The 23,558-nt window shown below is 39.4% G+C and overlaps 1 protein-coding gene across 3 annotated transcripts in view; it reads right to left on the reverse strand.

Annotated features, from left to right (window-relative positions):
- Positions 1 to 23,343, reverse strand: part of ZNF143 (zinc finger protein 143) — a 56,662-nt gene extending 33,319 nt beyond the window's left edge. Inside the window, exons 1-7 of one of the 3 annotated variants that reach the window (XM_041730685.1) lie at positions 23,242 to 23,343; positions 7,599 to 7,717; positions 7,296 to 7,388; positions 6,383 to 6,466; positions 5,734 to 5,814; positions 4,276 to 4,472; positions 3,446 to 3,517 (exon numbers count right to left, since the gene is read on the reverse strand). In XM_041730685.1, coding sequence (XP_041586619.1) covers positions 3,446 to 3,517; positions 4,276 to 4,472; positions 5,734 to 5,814; positions 6,383 to 6,466; positions 7,296 to 7,388; positions 7,599 to 7,717; positions 23,242 to 23,333 — 738 coding nt within the window. In that variant the 5' untranslated portion in view covers positions 23,334 to 23,343. Of the gene's footprint in view, positions 1 to 3,445; positions 3,518 to 4,275; positions 4,473 to 5,733; positions 5,818 to 6,382; positions 6,467 to 7,295; positions 7,389 to 7,598; positions 7,718 to 19,827; positions 19,847 to 23,241 lie in introns of those variants that run through there. The other 2 variants (XM_041730684.1, XM_041730686.1) reach the window with 2 other exon arrangements.
- Positions 23,344 to 23,558: the final 215 nt, after the last annotated feature.

Genomic DNA, 23,558 nt, shown 5'->3' on the forward strand with positions numbered 1-23,558 from the left:
TTACAGTTCTCACAAATGAACACAGAGGCAAGATCAGGGTTTTCAAATTCGGCACTACTGATATTTTGAACAGGATAATTCTTTGTTGTGGGGGCTGCTCTGTGCCTTGCAGGATATCTACCCACTACATGCCAGTAATAGTCTCCCAATTGTGACAACCAAAACTGTCTCCCCATGAGCACAGCTGCTTTAGATACCCTAGGTCTTTCTTGTGTTATGAAATTTAGTTTCTTTTTGTTTGTTTGTTTGTTTAGTTTATTTTTTTAATTTATTTTATTATTTTTTTAAATTTAGTTTCTTATAAGAGATCAACTCAACACAGCACAATTAGTATGTTCATGTTGTAGATGAAAGAAAAGTTCCAAACTATACGCATCAAATGAAAAAAAAAAATCTAGAGGTTTGAAACAAGACCATTAACAAAAAATTAATACATTAGCTAAAGATCTATTTTAAAGTTCAGCCAGGCACAGAGTTACAACTTCTTAAGCATTCTGGCAGAAGAGGAGTATCAAGAGACAAGCCAACTGGATACAGGTGCTGCTTATTTACAGTGGTTCCTTTGGGATATTTTGGCCTTTAGTATTATGTACTACTAGGCTCTCAACCTCAACTATGGTACTAAATTGTATGAAAGGATGGAGGATTCATGAACTTCTGGTCCAGCACTAATGAAGAGAAATAAGAGTCACAGGGGCAAGCCATGTATATAATTAAGAATGTAAAAAAAAAAAAAAAAAAAAAAGAATGTTCTAGGGTCGGGCAACCCTGGTGGCTTACCAGTTTAGCGCCACCTTTGGCCCAGGGCGTGATCCTGGAGACCCAGGATCAAGTCCCACATCAGGCTCCCTGCATGGAGACTGCTTCTCTCTCTGCCTGTGTCTCTGCCTCCTTCTCTCTCTCTCTCTCTCTCTTTCTCTCTGTGTGTGTCTCTCATGAATAAATAAATAAAATCTTAAAAAAAAAATGTTCTAGGGTCACTTGCATGGCTCAGTTGGTTAAGCATCCTACTCTCAATCTCAGCTCAGGTCTTGATCTCAGAATTGTGAGTTCAAGCCCCGCACTGGGCTCCACACTGGGCCTGGAGTGTACTTGAAAAAAATGTTCTAGTAGCCACATTATAAAGTAAAAAGAAACAGGTGAAATTAATTTTAGTAATTCTTTTATTTAACCTCATATATCCCCCCCAAATATTTTTTTTTTTTTTTTTAATTTATGATAGAGAGAGAGAGAGAGAGGCAGAGACACAGGCAGAGGGAGAAGCAGGCTCCATGCACCGGGAGCCTGATGTGGGATTCGATCCCGGGTCTCCAGGATCGCGCCCTGGGCCAAAGGCAGGCGCCAAACCGCTGCGCCACCCAGGGTTCCCCCCCCCAAATATTTTTTAAGATTTATTTTATTCACGAGAGACAGAGAGAGAGGCAAGACACATAGGCAGAAGGAAAAGCAGGCTCCCCACAGGGACCCCAAGGCGGGACTCGATCCTGCGACTCTGGGATCATGCCCTGAGCCAGAGGCAGAGGCTCAACTGCTGAGCCCCCAGGCATCCCAATATATTCAAAATATTATCATTTCAACATGTAATCAATAGGAGAAATTATTGAGATATCTTACATTCTTTTTTTCATACTAAGTCTTCAAAAACCTATATGTATTTTATGCTCACTGCACATCCCAATTCTGAGTGGCCACATTTCAAATGCTCAATAGCCACATGTGGCTACCATATAGGATAGTGGAGATCTAGCCTATAAAAGAGAGGTACAAAAGGCAAAGGAGAAAAAAGCTACAGTTACAATAAAAATCCTATTCAACTTCCTTCTGTTTCTTTGTCTATTGGCACCAACATCAAATGGTTATACATCTGCAGTAATAGGGCTTTTTATGACATTTTGCTTTAGCAGTACTAAATTCCTAGTTATGTTTCTGGGTTTAGAAATTAATTATTGATTTTATTATACAGACTTGTATGATAATAGTATATTATAACATTATACAGCCCAGTGCTAAATTCACTCATTTTTTGTTAAGATCCATTCCATATTAGTTTATTACAAGTGTAGCCACAACTGTTTCTTTTTAAAAATATTCCGTTATTTAAAAACTTAATTGTTAGTCACTAATAAGAGACAGACTCCAAGGCACTGACCTACATCTCTTGAATACATTTATACTACATTTGCATTTTAGTAGAGCTTGACTAGGTGGATTTGACATACTGCGGTACAAAGAAATATTTCTCATTTTATGAATTCACAGACTTGAAAATTTTGCCAAGAATCACATAGTTTCAAAGGTGATGGGCTTGGTGAATTGCAAACTGTGTTTATACTACTGCCACTTCGTGATACTACTTCAGAGAGTAAACAGAAATACCAGCTATTCAGCAATATTCAGAAGTATCAAATTTCTACCAATGATTTCAGTGATTCCTGTTATTTTCTCATTTACTATTATTACAAATGTAAAATCTTGATAACCCCTAATACTATTACTCCGTTTTATTAAGTGGTGATGCTAATGCTCAAGTTAAAATTGTGGCCCTGAAGCAATAATTTTAGAATAGGAGTGAGATATGATAAAAACTCTCAAAGAATGAGAACAACTGCTACGAGGGAGCAATCAGCAAACTATTAGAGATAACTGCTGAGAAAATAAAGAGCAGCATTAAAGCAAGAATATGTTACAATGATTATATAACTCCTAAACACACACCCTCTATAAAAACACGTAATTCAAAACAGAATCTTAAATTATGCAAGTTTCGGATTTTTGATTTGTATATCTCCCAGAAAGCATCTGCGACTACTTTGCACTTACTATAAAACTTTTTAGAGGCACTGCTGCTTTGGGTTGTTGTTTGGGTTGTTGTTTGGCCAATGACCAGACCCAGAGTGAGCATCTGGATCAAGGACAGCCAGCCTGTGGCCATGTGCAGCCCAGGAAGCACTGTGGTACAAAAAGCATAGACAACTTTGCCCAGTAGGAACAATGATGATTAGCCGGCTGGACCTTCTCTACAGAAGTTGAAAAGGAAAGTATGTAGGGAATCACATGGAAACAGAAGAAACAAATAGACATAAAGAGGAAAGTAGCGAGGGTGAGTTTATAATAATAGTATAAGTAATAGTGGGGCCCCTGAGAAAGGATCCACAGACTGCCATGGGTGGAGGCAGTCAGAAGATCATCTAGTCTCCAAAAATGCCTAGGATTCCAGAACACAAACTTCATTTGGATTTCTTGGATATTTTTATTTCTCTAATGCCACTTTGCATCTATAATGAATCCTGAGGCCAGAGGTAGTTCGAGAAAGCTACTGCCTAATATGTATACTCTTTCTCTGAAGAGATTTTCCTACAGAGGTAGTATTGCTGCTTTCATTCATTGAAGGGCCTTGAAATGTTAAGAGAAAGGGATTCTTATGTAAAAAAGTAGCTTTACATACCTGCATTTTTTTCTCTTGCTCATTTTCTATCATTCCAGTACCTGTTACACTTTCACTTCCATCAATGGATACCTAGAGGAATAAAATAAAGCTTAAAAAAGTTTTACATTTTGACATTTGTTTAGGTGTTAAGTACACAGGGATTCATTATCATTTATTTTTGTGTTTGTTTGAAATTTTCTACTATAAAAAGTGAGGAACAGAAATTTTTAAAAATTATATGAAAGAGGGCAGCCCCCATGGCAGCGGTTTAGCGCCGCCTGCAGCCTGGGGCATGGTCCTGGAGACCTGGGATCGAGTCCCGCATCAGGTTCCCTGCATGGAGCCTGCTTATGTCTCTCTCTGTCTGTGTCTCTGTCTCTCTCTCTCTCTCTCTGTGTGTCTCTATGAATAAACAAATAAAATCTTTTAAAAAAAATTATATGAAAGATATATGTTCAGTACAGGGGAAAAACCCAGCCCTTTTGATATAAAACTTAATTGAGACTTTCCTTCACTTTTTCTCTAATCTCTAATTTCTGCTTCTTAATTTGTAAACTGATCCATCTATACTTTATTATTTCTTTGAGGGCACTCATCCTTGGATATATCTTCTTATGACTTATCTGCCATCATTTCTCTTCTATGAGCTCTTTTCCATTCCTGTTATCTTTATTCAAATGGTTCTTTCTATACTTCACTCCTTTTAAGATAAATACTGATCTCCTTAAGGCTGTCTGATTTTGACTTTAAATTGCTAGTTTCTTATTGGATAAAGTATACTTTCTTGTTTTACTTTAATGAAAAATAAGCTGTATTGGGGACATTCTTGAAATTGTAAAATGCTGTACCTTTGCTGCATACTGTTCCAAAGCACTGATGGTGTCAGGGTCAATCGTGGCATCCCCAGTGTGCAGACCTGCCACTGTCCCATCAGCCTGAATTGCCAAGATGGTATCAGACTGCGGGACTTGTACTGCATGGTGGATGTATGCTGTGGTGCCGTCTTCCAGCTGAACTGCCTGTAATGCGCTCTGGTCATAACTATCTGGGGGAGTGGAAGAGAATGGCATTAAATTAAAGGTAGTCTGATAGAGTTACTTATTTAAAGGAAGAAGGGAATGAACTTTTACTGAATAGTTCTGTGAGCACTGGTCTATGTGCCTTACACTGTGTGATTTCATTGAATCCTCACAACGATTCTGTGAGGTGGGTGTATTTACCACCCTCCTCCTACAAAACAGAAATTAAGGTTTGGGGAAATAAACTCACTTTCCTTAGGAACCAGGAAATTTAGAAAACTAACAATTAACAGTCAAAATCAGTATGTAGAGGAACCAGGATCTACACTCATGTCAGTATGACTCCCAAATTCATGGGCTTTTTTCCCTTCTATATGTACAGCATTGTGAAATAATAAATCTAGACAATTACAATGAACCTGTGATTAAGTCCCACTGTTAAAGAGACAAATTTAGAGTTTACTTTTTCCCAACTTTACTTACAAATTTACATATTCTAAATTTTAAAAAATTTCCCCCTTTGGTTGCACAACTTACATCTTTCTAAAACATGTTATGTCATTCTATAAAATATTCTATAAGGTATAGTAGCTAACATTTATTGAGCCTTTACTCTGTGACAAATATTGTGCTTTATATACATATGTTTGCACATTTTGTCCTCACAACTACCCAATGAGGTAGATATTTATTATGATACTCGTTTTACAGAGGATGAAACTGAAGCACGGGGAGGTTAAATAATTTGAACGAGATCACATAGCTAAAAGATAGCAGACCTAGATTTGAACCCAGATAGCCTGGCTGCAGAGATATGCATGCTCATTATTCCTATGCATTCCACCTCAAACCCATGGTCCTCCTTACTCGAAGTTAAAAAGCATTAACATTTTTGGCATATTTGCTTCAAATAAATTTAAAATTTTTATTTCATATTAAAGGATAACACAATAGGCAAAGGTTCTAGCTTAAAAAATTACATATACATATGTATATGTAAGAGGAAAAGAAATCAACAATTTGACTTTTAAATGTTTAATTTCATGTTCGAAAAGTAGCCTCTATTTGAAGTCTACCAGGGACCAGGTGTTTGCTATTCCAACCTGTTACCGGACAGCTTAAATTAACAGAAAGTTTATCTTTAGCCTCTACCCAAATGTGCCAATTTATATTTCAGAGAACAAGCACAAATCCCCTTTTACATGACAACATTTCAGCAAATATAGGCAGGTCTCATTTTCCCTACACCCCACTTCTCCCTTATTCCTATTTCCAAAGTTATTTTACCTTTAGAGGTATGATGAATAAATGCCGTAGTTCCATCTTCTAGCTGCACTGCTTGGCCATCCTCTAAACGCAAACTGTCCCCTGCTCAAGAGCAATGCTTACATTTAGATCTCATGTTTTCTAATGTTCTGATAACTCAGCAATAAGAGTCAATAAACCACTAAGCACATTTTAAAAACCTACACGTGCTTTTGAGCCCTTGAACATTAAAGTATTTTTAGTAAAGCTGCTCTAAGTAAGTGCTGAGTAAAAACATATTAGAATACTTGTTTTAGGAATGCATACGTGGAAAAAATTAAAAAAAAAAAAAAAAGGAATGCATACGTGGAAATAAGGAGAGCTGAAAGAATGGGAAAAAAAGGAAGAAAATGAGAGACATGCAGGAGTTAGCTCAAGTGATAGAAATATTCATGTAAAACTGTTGTCCATTTATCGCTAGAGTGTAGTCCAGTAACTTCTTTTCCATTATCTTTGAGACAAAGTCTCAATGAAGTCTAAACAGTCTATTTAGATTCTCTGACACCTACTGATCTTCCCTTTCAAAAGGAGGTCTAGAGACCTGAACTAACTCTACACAGTAAGAGGTAGCTGGAGGCAGCAAATACTGAAGTTGGAGAATCAGCAGGGTCAGTTAGTATAAAATACTTACTACTTTTAGGTATAGGTACATGCTGAACATAGGCAGCAGAACCATCCTCCAACTGAATGACCTGGCCGTCTATGAGTTTTCCATCTGGAACAAAAGATTTAAGCCAAAAAATTAGCACAAGCAAAAATTTTAAACTTTATACAATTTCAAAATGGTATCAACTATAAAAACATACACTACTTAAGATCATGTTCATCTTGATTCTTCCCTCAATGTTCTGAGCCAATTCAAAAACACATCCAGTGATCCTATAGAAAGCAGAAAATCCTCCCTCAGCCATTCTTCCTCCCCTCCAATTTTTAATTAAATAAGTTCAAGAGGAAGAGTGGCTCATCACAGCAAGCTATGTGAGCTGAATCTATTCATCTGTCAGAGCCTCTTAGGAATGGTGACCCTGACTATAGGGAAGCTGAAACTGAGAAGAGTGACAGATATGGCAGTGTATATGAGGCCAGTTGTCATTGTCATTCCTAGGTGCTAGAAGTCCCTTGACTATATATACATGTGCTCAGTAGGTTCCCATAAAAACAAGGAGTTTGAGAACTGAGCAAAGTAAACACTGATTCACAATGTTATATAAGCAACACCAAACATCTGTACTTTGATGCATGTCTTGCAAAAACATTAAATCATAGCTTGGAAGTAAAAAAAGCAAGAAGGGTCTTCCTAGAAAGAGGTTGGGGACAGTCCCCCTTTCCCCCTAATTTTTGATACCCCAGAGCATATTCCAAATATCCCAAAGGGTGTCTCCAAATATTGAAACAAATTTAAGTTAACCTGAAACTATTTAAAATTACCATATGCAATACAGCATCTTTAGGATGGGTTGGGAAGGGATGTAGTTGCTAGGTGCTCCAACTCTGAGGTTATGAATTTCTGGTGTTAACCAAAGGGCTGTATATGTGGCACATACCTTTAGAATTGTGTTGTATATAAGCGGTAGAACCATCTGCAAGTGTTACTGCTTGCAAGCTTACACCTTCCATATTTTCTAAATTGTCACCATCTATTATAAAAAAATAGTTATTTTCTTTAGGTAACTATCATATGTATGTGCTGTTTAAATTAAAATTTTTAAATGAAAATTAGGCATAAGGCAGATTGCTTAAGACTCAAATGGGATTTCTGGCATTTACAAAACATATTTTCCTGCCCTACTGCACCCAGTGTCCACAGCAAGGTAACCCACATGGTCCCTTCAAACAAAACCACTCACCTGCCACTGTTACTGCCTCTGTCAGGCACAGGGTAACATGTTGAGCCTCCATTCCTCCTCCAGGAAACTCTGTCATTCCCTGAGAATCTCGATTTATTTGGGCTAACAACATTTTCAACCTTAAAGAAAAGTATAGGCACTTGAGAACAAAGGACAATGCATATAAAATAAAAGCTAAAAAGAAAATTTATGAACCACATAAATTTGCTACAGAAATAAACAGTGTATGAAATAAGCTGAAAGTTCATTTAATACGCAGGGTAAGAGTATTAACCCAAAGTCCAAAGCACGCTTTTCATAATTCACCAGTAAACTCTTAAGCACACTGACAACTCTCGCCTATTGGTTTTGTCCCACGTCTAAAGTTTCCATAATTAGAGTTCTCTGGGATTAACAAAGATTCCACAATCCTGTTGATTCAATCTTCAGATAGCTATCCTGAATCAGGCTGCTTCTCACTTCGCCATTACTGCCCTGACTCAAGCCACTACCACCTCTTGCCCACATGACCGCAACAGTATCCTAACTGGTCTCCTTGCTTCCACTGGGACCTCTCCACAGTCTCCTCTCAACACAGTAGAGTTCCCTCTAGAAAGGAAAGTTAGATCGTGTCCCTTTTCTGCTCAAAACCTTCTGATAACTTATCAGCGTAAAGCCAAAAGTCCTTACCCTGACCTATGAGGCTGATGATCTTGACCCTCACTTCCTACTATTCTCCATCTCACTCATTTCATTTCAGCCATATTGGTGTCTCTCCTTTTGCTCAAACACACTGGGTAATGTTGCCGCAGGACCTTTACATCTAATGTTCCTTCTGCCTGAAACATGCTTTGCAGTATCTTCATTGTTATTCCCATTTTCTTCAAGTTGTTGTTTAATGGTACCCCAATGAGACCTTCCTTGTTCACCTCATTTCAAACTGCACCTCCTACCTCTCAACCGTGATATACCCTATCCCTCTTCCCTCCTTTATTACATTTATGCATAGCACTTATTATTTAATATATTGTATGTATTTGCTTAGTTTTTGTTTTAGAGGGAGGGGAGGAGGGGCAGGGAAGGGCAGAGGGAGAAGAGAGAGGATCTTAAACAGGTTCCACACCCGGCGAGGAGGCCAATATAGGGCTTGATCTAACAACCCTGAGATCATGACCTGAGCCAAAATCAAGAGCTGATGCTTAACTGAGTCACACAGGTGCCCTTATTTAGTTTGTTTCTTCTCTATTTTCCCCTCCACTAGAATGCACTGGGATCTTCATCTGCTTGCTCACTGCTGACTCACATGTCTAAAAGGTACTTTACCCTAGTAGACACACCATAGGAGCTGAATAAATGGTTGAATGAATGGCTCTTTTACCAATCACCACCTTGAGGTGCCTCAAACAGGAGCTGGGATAGCTTAGCTACCTTGAGCCAAGGAATTGGACCAGAGGATCTCTTGAGGACTTTTCATGTCTAAAGATCTGATTTTAGTGTCAATATTTAAAAGAACCATGTACAGATAGTAGTAATTTGCAATGATATTTATGACTACTTGATTTTTGTTTTAGAAACACTATAAACTGTATCCTCTTTGGAATAAAGCCAGGAACTGTAGTTTAGGCTCATAGCAAAGTATCAGTGATACAAGTCAATTAAGGGCTGACTTTTCAGGGAGTCCTGAAAGATTCAACCCTTGATCTACAACTGCTCAAAGAGCAGACTGAACCTTCAACACTTCTTGCTGTCCCTAAGGGATAATAGAGAAGGCTCAAAGTAACATTAGTATTCTGCTATTAAGACCTCCGAAGAGGGATGCCTGGGTGGCTCAGCAGTTGAGCATCTGCCTTTGGCTCAGGGCGTGATTCCGGGGTCCTGGGATTAAGTCCCAGATCAGGCTCCCCGCAGGGAATAAAATACTTGTGAGAAAAAGAAATGAGAGCAGAGACAAGAATTTAGAAATGAACATCTAGGTCTAGTCATCAGGAATTTTGGTGATGGTTTAATATTAAGTGAGCCATTGATATAAAAAAGAACTTTAGGGCAGCCCAAGTGGCTCAGCAGTTTAGTGCTGCCTTCAGCCCAGGGCCTGATCCTGGAGACCCGGGATCAAGTTCTGTATCGGGCACCCTGCATGGAGCCTGCCTCTCCCTCTACCTGTGTCTCTGCCTCTCTCTCTCTGTGTCTCTCATGAATAAAATCCTTAAAAAAAAAAAAAAAGGGATCCCTGGGTGGCGCAGCGGTTTAGCGCCTGCCTTTGGCCCAGGGCGCGATCCTGGAGACCCGGGATTGAATCCCACGTCGGGCTCCCGGTGCATGGAGCCTGCTTCTCCCTCTGCCTGTGTCTCTGCCTTTCTCTCTCTCTCTCTGTGACTATCATAAAAAAAAAAAAATTAAAAAAAAAAAAAGAACTTAAAAAAATCTTCTCTCAAACCTCAATAGAGTAGCCACTAACAACATGCCTTTATAACGGCCTACCTGCAGACAGCAGGTTGCTAAGGATGCCCTGGTTTGCTTTCACTGAGACCAGGGAGTTTCAGGAATAGAAGCAGCAGGAGAAAGAAAAACTCTGGCACATTCAAAAGCCACTTTTCACACTGTTCCATTAAAAAGGCATAAAGTCGGGGACACCTGGGTGGCAGTTAAGCATCCAATTCTTGATTTTGGCTCAGGTCATGATCTCAGGATTGTGAGATCAAGCTTTATTTATGCTGGGCTCCATGTTAGGTGTAGAGCCTGCTTAAGATTCTCTCTCTTCTTCTCCCTCTCCCTCTGCCCCTCTTCTCTCTTTTTCCCCATCTCTTAAAAAAAAAAAAAAAAAAAAAAAACAGGGGATCCCTGGGTGGCTCATTGGTTTAGTGTCTGCCTTCGGCCCAGGGTGTGATCCTGGAGTCCTGGGATTGAGTCCCACATCGGGCTCCCTGCACGGAATCTGTTTCTCCCTCTGCCTGTGCCTCTGCCTCTCTCTCCCTGTGTCTCTCATGAATAAATAAATAAAATGTTTAAAAAGAAAAAAGAAAACAAAAACATAAAGTCGGGGTGCCGGAGTGGCTCAGTCAGTTAAGTGTCCGATTTTTTATTTCAGCTCTGGTCTTGATCTCAAGGTTGTGAGTTCAAGCCCTAAAATCTAAAAAAAAAAAAAAACCCAAACAAACAAACAAACAACAACAAAAAAATGAAAACGGAAAGAAAAATAAATGGAACAGTTCTTCAGGACCAGAAAAGCTCCTGAGCTCTTCCACTCTCCTCTGAACCCTCAAAGCTGTCCAGCACACTTATGTTTGTTTCTTCATAACTGCTTAAAATATTTTTTCTTAATATTTTTCATTTTTAAGAAATCTCTTACCTCAACGTGAGGCTTGAACTCATAGCCCCAAGATCAAGAGTCACATGCTCAAAAAAAAAAAAAAAAAAAAAAAAAAGAGTCACATGCTCTACCAACTGAGCTGGCCAGGCCCTCCTAAAATATTTTCCATTTGCCTCAAACCCATCGACCCCCACTTCCTTTCCTGCTCTCCCTACTCCTTAACTCCACCACCTCATTTTCACCAAACTGATCATCTACCAACTTCACAGAAAATACAGAAGTCATCAGAGAGGAATTCTTTGCCAATAAACCTATCACTTGACTGCATTTCCACACATTTCTTCCTTCTCTCCTACCAGATTAACCTTCCTACATAGAAAGACTAATCCCTCCAACCTGCATTTCATTTGTCTTTCCTCCTTGGGGACCTCAGGGACCTCTTCTGCAAATAACCCCCCCTTCCACTAGTTTCTTCCCATCAAGAATTTTAAAAACACAAAAATAAAATCAAATAAACAAAATCTCACCTTTGACTTAGCTACTTATTTAGACTAGATTATTTTAGCTAGACTTCCTTAACAGTTGTTACTAATAATACTTCCTGATTTCCCACTCCCATCTATCTGGTTTCTGCCCCTAACTCTATGGAAGCTGCACTGGCTGGTCATTATTAATCTCCAATTTAACATAAAGTTCAATGGCCATACCTAGGTATTTATTTACCCAATGAAAATATATATCCGCAAAAAGACTTGTACAAGAATTGTCCATAGTAGTTTTAGTCATAGTATTCCAAACTGAAAAGAACTTAAGCATCCACTAATTAAAGAATAGATATGGGCAACCCGGGTGGCTCAGCGGTTTAGCACTGCCTTCAGCCCAGAGCATGATCCTGGAGACCCCAGATGGAGTTCCACATGGGGCTCCATGCATGGAGCCTGCTTCTCCCTCTGCCTTTGTCTCTGCCTCTCTCTTTCTCTCTCTCTCTCTCTGTCTCTCATGAATAAATTTTTAAAAAATCTTAAAAAAGAATGGATAAAGATGTGATAAATTTATACAATGCAATATTACTTAATAGAAAGGAACAAGAACTATACACATGATAACAGTGATGGAGTTCAAAATTATGTTGGGGGAAACAAACCATGTACAAAACAATACATACTGGGGCAGCCCTGGTGGCTCAGTGGTTTAGCGCCGCCTTCAGCCCTGGGTGTGATCCTGGAGACCCAGGATCGAGTCCCACATCAGGCTCCCTGCATGGAACTTACTTCTCCCTCTGCCTGTGTCTCTGCTTCTCTCTCTCCTCTCTGTGTATTCTCATGAATAAATAAATAAAATCTTAAAAAAATACTGTATAATTCCATAATATAACTTCCAAAAACAGGCAAAATTAATCTACAGTGGTAAAAATCAAACTATGGTTAAAAGTTGGGGGATTTTTGAGTGATGATCATCTGGGTGGATACAACTGCCAAAACTCATCAAACGGAACACTAAAGACTATACCTTAGATTTTTAGAAGTTTTAAAAAGGACCTATGTGACAGTAATTAAACATTAAAAAAAACTGTACTGGAGATTATTTAGTTCTATTATTTTTAATTTAATACCACTGACCTTTTATCTACTTGGAACACTCTCTTGCCTTGGCTCTGTGGTATCCACATACTCCTGTTTATTTCCAACTTCCTAGCTAATCAGTTTCTCCTGTGGGTTCCTAAATACTGAGGATCCTCAAGTTTCTGTCCTAGTTTGTTCTTTCATTTTATATACTTTTCTTCTTCAGCAATCACATCCATTACTACGGCTTCAAAGATCTCTGGAATTTATAAGTTCTGTAAAATCTATCTAGTCCTTCCTCTTAAGAGTTACTGATCTAGTTACTTCCTGATCTCAATGACTTCCATGGCCCACAGTCACCCCAACTCAACAGATTCCCGTGAAATTCTGTTGCATTTTCTACCTGTGACAAATGCAAAGGCAATTACCAACCCAGTAACTGAAATCTCCCTTATTCTCCAGCCAGTCCCTAATAACTACCACTCTACTTCCTAAATACCTGTCAAATTCATTCACTTCTATTAGACTGCCTTAATTGAGGCTACCATCATCCACTTATTCTATCAGCCTCCTAAAGTCCATTCCTATCTTCCTCCAATATAATCTCCTTAGCACAGTCCAAGTGCTTTCAAATCCAATCATAGCAGTTCTTGGTCGCAAAACCTTTAGTACTCTCCCATTTCCCCAGTCCAAATATCATGATCTGGATTCTAATAACTTCTCTAGTAGGTTGGACAACCATTCTAATTTGCCCAAGACTAAGGAGGTTCCTGGAATATGAGGCTTTCTATTTTGTTTTAAGGGGGGGGGAAGACCTGGTTTTAAAACTGGGATAGTCTTTGGCTAACGAAGACAAGTCAGTCACTCTATCCTCCAGTCTTGTTCTAGTCACAACCTCCTTACATTCTACAGCCACCCAGTATTGATTAGAATTCTAGTAGTTAATGATACTATCATTTAATAGTACTAATAAAAATGTTAATAATACAGGGGCGTCTGGGTGGTTCAGATAGGTGTCTGCCTTTGGCTCAGGTCACGATCTTAGGGTACTGGGGATGGAGCCCTGCATTGTGTTCCCTGCTCAGTGGGGAATCTGCTTTTCCCTATGCCCCTCCCCTCTGCTTGTGCAGCAAATCATTTGCTGTTTATTTATTTATTTATTTTTAAATCATTTGCTGTTTATATCTTTATCATTTGCTCTTTAAAATTTAAATCATTTAAATCATTTTTAAATGATAAAAAATGCTGTATCATTTAAACAGCAAATGATAAAGATAATAAGCAACCCTTTCATAATACTTACTATATGCCAGGAAGTACTACTAATTCATTTAAGCCTTCTAGCAGTCCTATAAATAAAATACCATTTTATCCCAATTTTGCAGATGAAGAAAATTAAGCTAAGAAAGGTTAAATTGTATCCTTAACTTCACAAAGTGGCAAAGTCTAACTTCTAACCATTTGGCTCAACAACTTTTTTTTTTTCAAAGGCTTTATTTATTTGACAGAGAACACATGTAGGCAGAGCTGCAGGCAGAGGGAGAGAGGGAGAAGCAGGCTCCCCACTGAGCAAATTGCCCAATGAGGGGCTCGATCCCAGAATCCTGGGATCACCACCTGAGCCAAAGGCAGACGCTTAACCGACCGAGCCACCCAGGCACTTCTGGCTCAACAGCTCCTACATGAGCTACTGGATTATTTGCCACTCCCTGAAAAGCCCAACATGTCTCTTGCATCTAGGCCTCTATACATTATTATTCACACCATCTAGAACTCTTCCTCCTGTCTTAGCTAAATTCTTCCAGTCAGATTCTACCAGAAAATTTTATCTGAACTTCCTAAATTGGGTCAGAACGCCTTAGATGTATTTCCCACAATACTGTCTATATATAACACTTATTACAGTATACTTTAATTACCTGTTCTTCTCTAGAGTGGAAGTAGTGTTATCTACAGTAACAAACTACTAGAACAAAATCTCTAAGGAGGATGCCCCTGAAAGTAAGATGAGAAAGTGTGGGTCATACCTAGGAAGGAATGCATATAAGAGGTAATATAACATACTTAAGAATGAGGACTCTTAAAAAAAAAAAAAAAAAAAAAAGAATGAGGACTCTGGATCCAGACAACCGCTTCAAAATCTCACTGTACCACATATTATCTATGTGACCAGAGGCAAGTTACTTAACAGCTCTGTGCCACAGTTTCCCTATCTGTAAATGGAGGGTACTTAACAGACCTGTTAGATTGCTTAGAACAATAAATTGCTTAGAACAACACCTGGCATTACTACTAATTAGTAGTTTGTTTTTTTTTAAACATTTTTTTTAATCTTTATTTATTTATGATAGTCACAGAGAGAGAGAAAGAGGCATGCACCGGGAGCCCGATGTGGGATTCGATCCCGGGTCTCCAGGATCGCGCCCTGGGCCAAAGGCAGGCGCCAAACCGCTGCGCCACCCAGGGATCCCCTAATTAGTAGTTTTAAGCTAAATGAAAATAGATTTATAGCTCTATATCTCTATCTATTGACTGTTTCCTCCTGTTGCTGTAAAAAGGGTACTGCAGGGAAGAAAGCACAAGTAAAAATAGGCTTTGGAGATAATTATTTCTTTACGTTAAATCTTTACTGAGGGGGGCCTGGCTAGTGCAGTTGGTTGGGTGTCCGCCTCACGTCATGATCTCAGTGTTGTGAGATAGAGTCCTCCCCTGTCAGGCTCTATGCTCAGTGCAGGGTTTGCTTGGGCTTCTCTCTCCTGCTCCCTCTGCCCCTGCCCTCTGTACTCTCTCTTCTCTAAAATAAATAAATAAATAGACAAACAAACAAACAAATAAATAAATAAATCTTTAAAAATGTCTTTACTGACACATAGTCCACAAACCACAATATTTACCCATTTAAGGTCTACAATTCAATGGCTCTAGTATATTCAAAGTTGTACAAACATCACCACCACCTTCATTCAGAATATTTTTATCATCTTCTGAAAGAAAATTTTCTCTATCCCCTCCCAAAGTCCTAAGCAACCACTAAGCAACCTTCTATCTCTACAGATCTTTTTCTGCATTTCATATAAATGGAATTATACAGTATGTGGTCTTTTGTGACTAGCTTTATTCACGTAAAGTATTTTCAAGCTTAATCCATGTTGTAGTATTTATCAGTATCTCACTCCTTTTTATTGCTGAATAACAGTCCATTATATGAATGTACCACATTATTTATCCAATCGTCTGAGTTGTCTGTATCTAGATATTTGAGCCATTTTCCACTTTTTGGCCATCACAAACAAGTGTTCAAGTTTTTGTGTGGACATGTGTTTCAGTTCTCTTGGGGATATGTATTTACACCTGTAATTCCTGGGTCATATAGTAACTCTGTGCTTAAATTTTGAGGAACTGTTAAATTTTTCCAAAGCAACTGCACCATCTTACATTCCCAGTAGCAATGTATGAGGTTCCAACTTCTCAATTTCTAGTCTTAGCTAACAGTTTATCAGTCTTTGATAATAGCCGTTCTTCTGGGTATGAAGCAATATCTCATTGTGGTTTTGATTTGTATTTCCCTGATGGCTAATAATATTGACCATATTTTCATGTGCTTACTGACCTTTGTTATATCCTCTCTGGAGAAATATCTACTCAGATCCTTTGTCTATTTTTGTCGTTGTTAAAATTTTTTTTAATTTTTAAAAAATTTTAAATAGGCTCCATGCCCAATGTGGAGCTTGAACTCAAGATCTCAAGATGAAGAGTTGCATGCTCTACCAATTGAGCCAGCAGGTGCCCCTCCTTTGTCTATTTTTTAAAATGGGTTGTCTTTTGGGGCGCCTGTGTGGCTCAGTCTGTTAAGCATCTGCCTTCTGCTCAGGCCATGATCCCAGGGTCCTGGGATCAAGTCCCACATCAGGCTCCCTGCTCACAGAGAGTCTGCTTCTCCCTCTGCCTCTGCCCCTTCTTGTGCTCTCATTCTCTGTCAAATAAATAAATAAAATCTCTTTTTAAAAAAATAAAATAAAATAAAATGGGTTGTCTTTTTATTGTTGAATTGTAAGAGTTCTCTATATATTCCAGATATTAATCCTTTATCAGATACAGGATTTGCCAAAAAAAAAAAAAAAAAGATAAAAGATTTGCAAATATTTTCTCCCATTCTATGGGTTGTCCTCCTATTTAGCCTCAAGGAATATAGTTTCAACAAGGTTATAAAATAAGAGGTGCCCACCTTGAATCTTCAGATTTTCAGGGTTTTTTTTTCTTTAAAGATTTTATTTATTTATTCATGAGAGATAGAGAGAGAGAGAGAGAGAGTGGGGAGAGGCACAGGCACAGGCACAAGCAGAGGGAGAAACAGGCCCCATTCCATGCAGGGAGCCTGATGTGGGACTCAATCCCGGGTCTCCAGAACCACACCCTGGGCCGAAGGCAGGACTAAACCGCTGAGCCACTCAGGCTGCCCCGGATTTTTAGTTTTGAGGGATACCCCTACTCTTGGTATACTTCATTTTCAAACCACTTTTTCAATCTGGAAAACAAACTCTATTTTAAATTCAATGCATATTATGGAAGCTTTTAAATCTTTATTAGTAATTAGTGTCCCTTTATCAAACTAAATATACCTTGAATCCAAATATAATAGCTAAAAGTGGTATTTTATTAAAAATGCATTTTTAAAAAATTTTTATTTATTTATGATAGTCACACAGAGAGAGAGAGAGAGAGAGAGAGGCAGAGACATAGGCAGAGGGAGAAGCAGGCTCCATGCAGGGAGCCCGACATGGGACTTGATCCCGGGACTCCAGGATCAGGCCCTGGGCTGAAGGCGGTGCTAAACCGCTGGGCCACCGGGGCTGCCCGCTATCAATATTTTAAACACAAATCTTCAACGAAGTAATTCTTCTTGGGACTTATTAGACACTCTCTTAAGTGTGCAAAGTTCATTGTAGTATTATTTATAACAGCAAAAAATAATCAACAATCTAAAAGTACACCCAAAAGAACAAACAGGGGATCCCTGGGTGGCGCAGCGGTTTGGCGCCTGCCTTTGGCCCAGGGCGCGATCCTGGAGACCCGGGATCGAATCCCACGTCAGGCTCCTGGTGCATGGAGCCTGCTTCTCCCTCTGCCTGTGTCTCTGCCTCTCTCTCTCTCTCTCTGTATGACTATCATAAATAAATAAAAATTTAAAAAAAAATAGTCAAAAGAACAAACAGGACATCCATATATGAAACACGCAGACATGAAAAAGAATGGGATAGATATGAAATGGTAGGAAATATATCCAAGATATATTGCAAGTGGGAGAAAAAGCAAATTGCAGAAGAGTATTTATAACTGTATTCATGTTTTTATAAATGTATTTAAGGGGATGCCTGGGTGGCTCAGCGGGTTAAATGTCTGCAGTAGGCTCAAGGTGTGAACCTTGAGTCCCACATTGGGCTCCCTGCATGGAGCCTGCCTCTCTCTTTCTGTGTCTCTCATGAATAAATAAATAAAATCTCAAAAAAAAAAAAAAAAAAAAGGATTTAAGTACCTGCATATGCCAGTATTTACATTTAAAAACTCAAATGGAAAAAAAAAAACCTCAAATGGTTACCTCCCACAAAGGATTAGGAGATGGGGGTGGAGTGGAGAAAGGACTTTTAATGTTTACTGTATACATTCTATAAATTAAAGTTTTTTTGGTTTTTGTTTTTGTTTTGTTTTGTTTTTTACCATGTATGACTTTCATGATTTAAAAAAATAAAACTACTGGGGCGCCTGGGTGGCTCGGTTGGTTGGATCTGCCTTCAGCTCAGGTTGTGATTCTGAGGTCCTGGGATTGAGACCCAGGTCAGGCTCCCTGCAAGCCTGGATCTCCCTCCTCCCAGCTCGTGTTCTCTGTCACTCTTTCTCTCAAATAAATAAAATCTTAAAAAAAAAAAAAAAAAAAACTATAAACAGAAGCATTAACATAGTAAGGAGCACCTAACGTTGCCTCAGGGATGCAAAGATGATGATATGTAAATTTGGGCATAAAATGATAAGTAAATATTTCCCAGGGGTAGGAGTAGTAGAATGGGCAGTCCAGCCATAAGGAACAGCTTTTAATTGTCACTGGCTCTTCTGTGGTGACTCTGTCCCTTAGTAGCCAGATCTGTCATCATTTGAATCTTACAGTATTTGCTATTTGGCTTGTAGCTTAGGTCACCATGAATTACTAATCAGATTTTTATCATAGGTTTCATCTGTATATGGCTTAATAATTTGCTGGTATGGTCTGCATTTAAATGCTGTTCAGTTCCTGAGCAATTAACCTGCTGCTGAGCTTCTGTTTTCTCTTTTGGAAAAAAAAAAAAGGGAGAATACCTACCTGATAGGGCCATTGTAAGAAGTGAAATTATGCAATAAAGCCCTTGCCACTCAAGATGTCCTCAAAAACCTGCCAGTTTTCTTTCTATAGGTGTGGAAAGGGAGATTCAGGAACCTTGTTTGTGGCTGAAAGGCTTGATTACTGATATCTACTGCTCTTCTCTCCTCTTACCTCTTTAAATCCCAAGTCCAGTCTGCCCAATTAGACTATAAACCTTCAAAGGTAGGTACTGTGTTCTATGGGTCTTTAAAATTTTGACACCTAAGATTATATACTCAGTAAGTATCTAATGAGTTTGATATAACTCATGTTGCATGCTTTACAAATGTCCTCCATTGTATACATCCAGGCATGTTGTCCTTCCTGCTTTAGCACATACTATTCCATGTCACTTACCTAAAATATCCATTCCACCACCATCCCCTATTCTTTACCACAGAACTTTATCTCCTTCAAAGTACTTATCAGAATTTCTAAGTGAACTCTAAGTTCCATCATGGCTGGGCCCCCCCATCTGTGTTGTTCACCCCTGAATTCTCAGTGCCTACAAGAATGTCTGCCACATGTATACACTAAATATTTGCTGAAAAATGAATATAGTTCATATAAAGACATGGATAATTAACTGCCTAAGAGAGGACTAATGACTATGTCTTCTTTTATTCTAATGCTCTTTTCATCATGCCTCACCTTTTATATGTTCCTTGTACTGTGTGTATATAGCATACATAAAGTGTCATTCATTTAAATGATTCCAACTTCTTGTGACCATTACATCTGCACTACAAAAAAAAAAATCTCTATTTTTCAACACAAGGCCAAAGGCATTCGTCATTATTTAACAATACACATAAATAACACAATAACATCCCTGCTATGCTGTATTAGGTACAGTACTCAAAATATTTTATCTTTCTAGGAACTACAGACATATTATATTTTAGAAGGTAAAGAAGTAGGAATGTGGTATGTTACTGAATAACCGAAGCAAGAGACTAGGCTTGAGCCAAACACTGGGTCAAGTCCTACCTTTGCTGTAAAATAAGTGGATAAGTTACTCCAAACTTCAGTTGACTCACCTGTAAAATAGGGGTAACTCTAGTACTTACTTAGGTTCACATCAAATATAATAATTTTATGTATATATGTAAATCACTCAACAAGTCATTTAACTCAGTGCCCAGCTGAAATTAAGTACTAAAGGGCATTTTAAGTACAAAAAAAAATGTAGTTTGTGGTTAAATGCCTATGTCTACACATTAATGGAAAAGTTATTTCCACAGGGTGCAGAGTTCCCACTGCAGCATAGTTTTAATATATTTCATGAGATGATAGTTGATGATGGGGTTTTGAAAGTTTATTTATAATCTCTGCATCCAATGTGGGGCTCAAACTCACCACCCCAAGGTCAAAAGTCACATGCTCTACTGACTGAGCCAGCCAGGCATCCCTGCAGCATAGTTTTATTTATGTATTTATTACTCTTTAATTTTTTAAAAAGATTTAATTTATTTGTTCATGAGAGGCAGAGACATAGGCAGAGGCAGAAGCAGGCTCCCTGCAGAGAGCCGGATGCAGAACTCAAACCCCAGGCCCCATCCCCAGGCCCAGGGATCATGCCCTGAGAGGAAGGCAGATGCTCAATCGCTGAACGACCCAGGCATCCCTGCAGCAGTTCTAAATTTGGATTAGATTTATGGGAAAGTGTGGACAAAAGTATATCATTGTTTTCAATTTTTTTTTCTATAAGGATTCAGTCTAAATCCATCTTAAAAACAAAATCATTTTGATTGACATACAATAAAGTTTGGGGGGGTGCCTGGGTGGCTCAGCTGAGCATTTACCTTCTGCTCAGGTCATGATCCCAGGGTCCTGGGATCCAGCCACACATCCAGCTCTCTGCTCAGTGGGGAGCCGGCTTCTCCCTCTCCCTCTGCCTGCCACTCTCTCTGCTTATACCACCCCCCCATCCCTCTGTTAAATAAATAAATAAAAATAAATAAATAAAGTTTAAAACACTCTCCTATAAAGGTCATCCCTTAAAATGAATGCAAACTAAGCACAGAATGAAGTAATGACACAATACAACTCGTTAAGAAATTTATGTCCTGAAATCAAGCCAGGAGCAAAAAGACTCAGAACTAGGTAAAACCTCAGATTTAAAAGAAAAAGAAATCTGGATAAAAACTTGAAAATAAAGTAATCACAAAAACCTCAGGACTCAGAAAGTTCCCTACATGATAATAAATGGCATATGCATCATAAATAATAACTAAAGTAATGGTGGAGGCATAATTCCCTAATCCAGGTAGGTCATCATCATTCCCTAAAGAACATGATGAATGCTTATTCTACTGCAATACCCAACTTGCAGCAAAGGGTTATAGACATTTTACAAATCATCTATTTGATAAAGACTTTTGCATACAGAAGTCTTACAACTCAATAATAGACAAACAATCCAATTTCAAAATGGGGAAAAGATCCAAATAGACATTTCTCCAAAGAAGGTATACACATGGCCAGTAAATACACGAAAAACATGCTTAATTAACACCATTAGCCATTGGGAAATGCAAATCGAAATCACAAGAGATATCACTTCATACCAACTAGGATGGTAACCATCAGAAAGACTGATAATAACAAGTGTTGCCAAGGATATGAGAACTCTCACACACTGCTGAGAGGAATGCAAAATGGTGCAGCCACTTTGGAAAAGTTCTACAGTTCTTCAAAAGGTTGAGCATAGAATTATCATAATAACCAAGAAATTCTACTCCTAGGTATATATGTATATATCTCAGAGAAAAGAAAATATACTCCCACACAAAAACTTGCACACAAATGTTCACAGCATTATGTAAAATAGACAAAAAGTGAAACACCAAATGTCCATCAACAGATGAATGTTTAAATAAAACTTAGGTCCATACAATGAAATATTATCTGGCAATAAAAAGAAATGAGGTACTGACACCAGCTATAATATTAATGAACTTTCAAATATTATGCTGTTAAAAAAGCCAGTCACAAAACCTCACATACTGTGTGATTCTGTTTACGTGAAATGTTCAGAATAGGCAAATCCGCATAGTGGTTGGGGAAGGGGGCAGGTTTAAGACTAAACGGAGAGTAACAACTGGTACATTTTCTTTTTGCGGTAAACATGTTTTAAAATGGATTGTGGTGATGGAGGCACAATTGAATTTATCCAACTACCTAATTACACACTTCAAATGGCTGAATTGTAAGGTATGTAAATTATATCAATAAAGGTATTACTTTAAAAAAAATAAAAGGATGTTATGGAAAAAACAGCCACTCAAGTATTTGTAAAATGCCAAATAATTATTTTCTGTAGTCAAAACACACCTGGATAAAATTCGGCATTGTATTATTTAGTGATCTCCTCACTTGTTTTCTTACTAAACACTTTAACAATGAAACTAGGCATTCAGTAAGACCAAATATTAAATACCACACAGATTTTTTTACTCAGCAAGACACGTATTTTCTAGTAACTCAGGAAAAAGGCAACCTTGACTGAACCTACAATTTTTCATCACACCCCCTACTTGATTATACCAGCTGATTAGACACTTCCAAAGCAATGGCTGAAGTTGATTTTAAACAAATAATGGGTTTAGCAATGATACACTTCTTATTTTTTGCTTAACTTCGTTAATGCGGGGGGGGGGGCATAAAATGTTTTAAAAATCAACAGGAGAGGGAATAAAATTTGGTTCACGTTCCACAAGAATACAGCACAAAGCAAGTGAAAGATTCGTTAGCTTTGGCCAAAACCGAGGGAAATGGGCAATGATAAAACTGACAATTTCTAATATTTGATGTTAGGCCTCAGCAACCTATAAATAATAATAACTAAAAAAAGTGAAACAAGGAATTCGTGCATGATAATAGGTGGGAGGAAATTCTGGGTGCGATCTGCAGACGGGATGCCCAGCGGGCCCCGGGCCAGTCCTGCCGCCGCCGTCGGGCTGGGGCCTGGTGCGCACCGTGGCCCGGCGTCCCAGCCGGAGGAGCTTTGCCTCGGCGGCGTCAGGGGACTCGCCCCGCGCGGAGGTCAAGCCGAGAAGCGCCGCCAGGCTCCCGAGGGCTCCACCCTCCCCTCCTTCACTCCCTCCCCACGGCGGTCCCCTGAGGGGAACAGGCGGGGCGCAAAGCGCAGAGACAAGGGGGGGGTGCGTCCTCAGCGAGAAAAGCTCCGCCGCCCCAGAGTGGCGGCCGCGGGTTATTAATAAACTCCGCTTCTGCCCAGGCGCCGCTACCGAGGCCGGCCGTGGGATCGGCAGGGCCTGCGGCGAAGGCTGAGCAGCCGGAGTCAGAGCCCGGGCCCGAGCGGGCCCGCGCCGCCGCGCTGAGGGCGGCGGCCGGGCGGAGAATAATGCACACTGGGTAAAAACACATTTATATACGAACCTCCGAGAAAATTTTCCAACAATTCCTTCGTCCGACCACCATGCACCAGGACAGGAAACAGCCGCCCGGCCCCCAGGCCCCGCAACCCGCATAGCGAGTCTGAGGTCCGCCCCCAGCCTCCATTGGGCGGTCCTTACGCCACTCACGAGACGCTCCTTGCTTGCCATTGGCTCAAATTTAGGCGACGCGAAAGGAGACCGCCCCGTTCACGCCCCCTTTTCGTGACGTTGGCCTCGTCCGGCCTTGCATCCAGCGCCTGAATGGCTTGTGCAAGGTGCGGAATCAAAGCGTCTGTGTCTGACTGGTTGGCAGGACCG

Source organism: Vulpes lagopus, chromosome 15 (assembly GCF_018345385.1).
Source record: "Vulpes lagopus strain Blue_001 chromosome 15, ASM1834538v1, whole genome shotgun sequence".
Taxonomy (NCBI): domain Eukaryota; kingdom Metazoa; phylum Chordata; class Mammalia; order Carnivora; family Canidae; genus Vulpes; species Vulpes lagopus.